Here is a 2473-nt window from a genome sequence, read left to right on the forward strand (position 1 = left end):
GTCAGGCACAGTGGAAAGATGGAGGGTGGCTGAGAGGTGTGCCTTTCTTTTAGCAAGGGGAAAGGGGGAGGGGACCTGGGGACCCTACAGAGAAGAACCAGGAGACTTCCTTTTAAGAATGTCTGTAACAACATTATGGAAATTTATTGCCTTAAATGTACCTAACTACATATATTTGATAATGAGGCTGGACTACTGGTAAATCTCTTAGGTATGGAAATGGCACTGTAGTTGTGTAGGAAAATGTCCTTACTTTTGGGGGACGTGTGAATTATTTAGGGGTGGCTCAGCAGGTATATCTGTGTTAAGAAAACACCTGTTAACGTTAGTATTTGGAAAATGTAGGTGGAGGGTGTCTAGACATTCACTGTACTGTTCTGTCACGTTTCCTGAGGGTTTGGAAATTTGCAAAGTAAGTGGAGGGTGATTACTAAGCCTGTAAACCCGTCCCTCTATACCTCAGTTGCAAGACTGTGGCTTTGAAAACTTAAGATGTGAAACAAAGGCTGTGTTTTTCCATTCTTGTTAACAGTTTATTCATGGGGGACACACCGCCAAGATCTCAGATTTTAGTTGGAACCCCAATGAACCTTGGGTCATTTGCTCGGTGTCTGAGGATAACATCATGCAGATATGGCAAATGGTGAGCTAAAATATTTTTCCTAAATGAAAAGGAGAAATTCTTTACTCAAAGTATTTCTTTTATGAGTTGTGCATATTACACCAAATATAGAAAGGAAACCATCTTAAAAGATCTTTCTCCATTTTAACAAGTCTTTAGTTCAGTTATGCACCTGTCAGATCAGAAGAAGTCTGTGTCTACACACACATATGCGCGCACACACAGGTGTGGACGTGGCCTCTGGTTCCCTCCTGCATGACTGCTGTACACGTCACCTGGGCTCTTGGCATCACTGCTGGGTGTCCAGCGTCTGGTGTGTCACAGGCAGCATTTGTAGGACAGAGCGAGCTCTCTGGTGAGGACGACTACGTACCTGACCTTTCTAAGGGGCCGTTAACCAGCCAAGCCTCTCATTAACTTCAGGGCTATTGCTTCATCCACGGGCTGCTTGAAATCCTTTTGGAAAACGCTGGTTACAGTAGAACTAAGCAGTACGTGGACAGCTCGCTAGGGCGGCGGGGTTGTACACTGGCACGTGAGAACATTGCCCCAGTGTGTCCTCTACTATGAAAGGGAGGGGGAGGCGCTACGTAAATCTACAAGTTTCCAACACTGGAACACATTGACCTGTGAACCCTCAAGTGTAGACAAGAGTTACTTAATGCTGCTGTTAGACCATTTTGTAGAAACTCTAGGGCGTCTTTACCTATCCATTTGGTTGTCCTCTCCAGGCTGAAAATATTTACAATGATGAAGAGTCAGATGTCACAACATCGGAACTGGAGGGGCAAGGATCGTAAAACCCAAAGTACAAGAAACGTTTCTTTTGAATGTAATGCTACACGAACGCTTGGTTTATCAAGCGCCAAAAAGGCATTGTATAGTAGGACATGTAAGTGGTTGGCATATGGCGTTCTTTACCTTCTGATTCTAGCACTTTCAAGTGAGCTATTGCGTACTGTATCATATTGTAGCTTTTAGGGAAGAATGTTTAAGAAAGAACATTACCTTGTTTTAAAATACAAGTAGTAGGGTACTGCCTTTGATTCAACTATTTTAAGTCCTTGTTTTCTCAAACTAAGTGCTTGCTGTTCCCAAATATGCAAGAATAACTTTTACACTTTCCCTCCAACACTTGTTGATTGGCTTTGCAGAAATAAAGTTTTAAAATAAAGTCTGTTTTATTGTTTTAGAACCTGGGTCGGAGTGTATGTATGTGTCTGGTCTTGTGAGAAAGCTGGTACGTATGTGCCTTGACCGGACTTTCTTTCCAGGGTACGGTGAGAGGGCCCTACCGCAAAGGTAGGGAGAAGGTAGGTGTGTTTGTGGTCAATAGAGTCATCAACCCAGGACTGTCCGATCTTCCGCGTCCCCCCCTGTGAAAAGGGGTCAGCAAAGGGGACAGACTCAGGTTTGCCGCTCAACCCGTTGTGTGGGTAGGACCTGCCAGCTAGGAATNAAATATTTGTTTAGTCATAGAGAGGGAGACCCCGAATCTGAAGCAGGCTCCAGGCTCTGAGCTGTCAGCACAGAGCCCCGTGTGGGGCTTGAGCCCCTGCGATCACGACCTGAGCCCAATTTGGACGCTTTAACCAACTGAGCCACCCAGGTGCCCTACACTTAATTTTAAAAGGCTGTTCAGAAGAACGAAAACGGGACTACCAAGACTTGGCCCATTAAGTCTAAATTACTACACCAGACCGCTCTGCTGGTTACCTTCTTACGCACTTAAGTACTTTTTGCTCATCTTCAAATTAGATCGTTCCTTTTCGGCCTATTACACCTAATTAATTCTCTTGCTGCTCGAATAGGTACACCCTGGAATGTGCTAGGAGCAGCCAAGCTTTTGGA

General features: G+C 44.6%; 1 protein-coding gene across 1 annotated transcript in view; it reads left to right on the forward strand.

The window, feature by feature from the left end:
• The window catches only part of RBBP7 (RB binding protein 7, chromatin remodeling factor), a 23580-nt gene extending 21784 nt beyond the window's left edge, over nt 1–1796 (forward strand). Inside the window, exons 12-13 of the mRNA XM_077761696.1 lie at nt 533–643; nt 1354–1796. Coding sequence (XP_077617822.1) covers nt 533–643; nt 1354–1422 — 180 coding nt within the window. The 3' untranslated portion in view covers nt 1423–1796. The remainder of the gene's footprint in view (nt 1–532; nt 644–1353) is intronic.
• The last annotated feature ends 677 nt before the right edge of the window (nt 1797–2473 follow it).

Source organism: Crocuta crocuta, unplaced genomic scaffold (assembly GCF_008692635.1).
Source record: "Crocuta crocuta isolate KB4526 unplaced genomic scaffold, BGI_CrCroc_1.0 scaffold657, whole genome shotgun sequence".
Classification (NCBI taxonomy): Eukaryota; Metazoa; Chordata; class Mammalia; order Carnivora; family Hyaenidae; genus Crocuta; species Crocuta crocuta.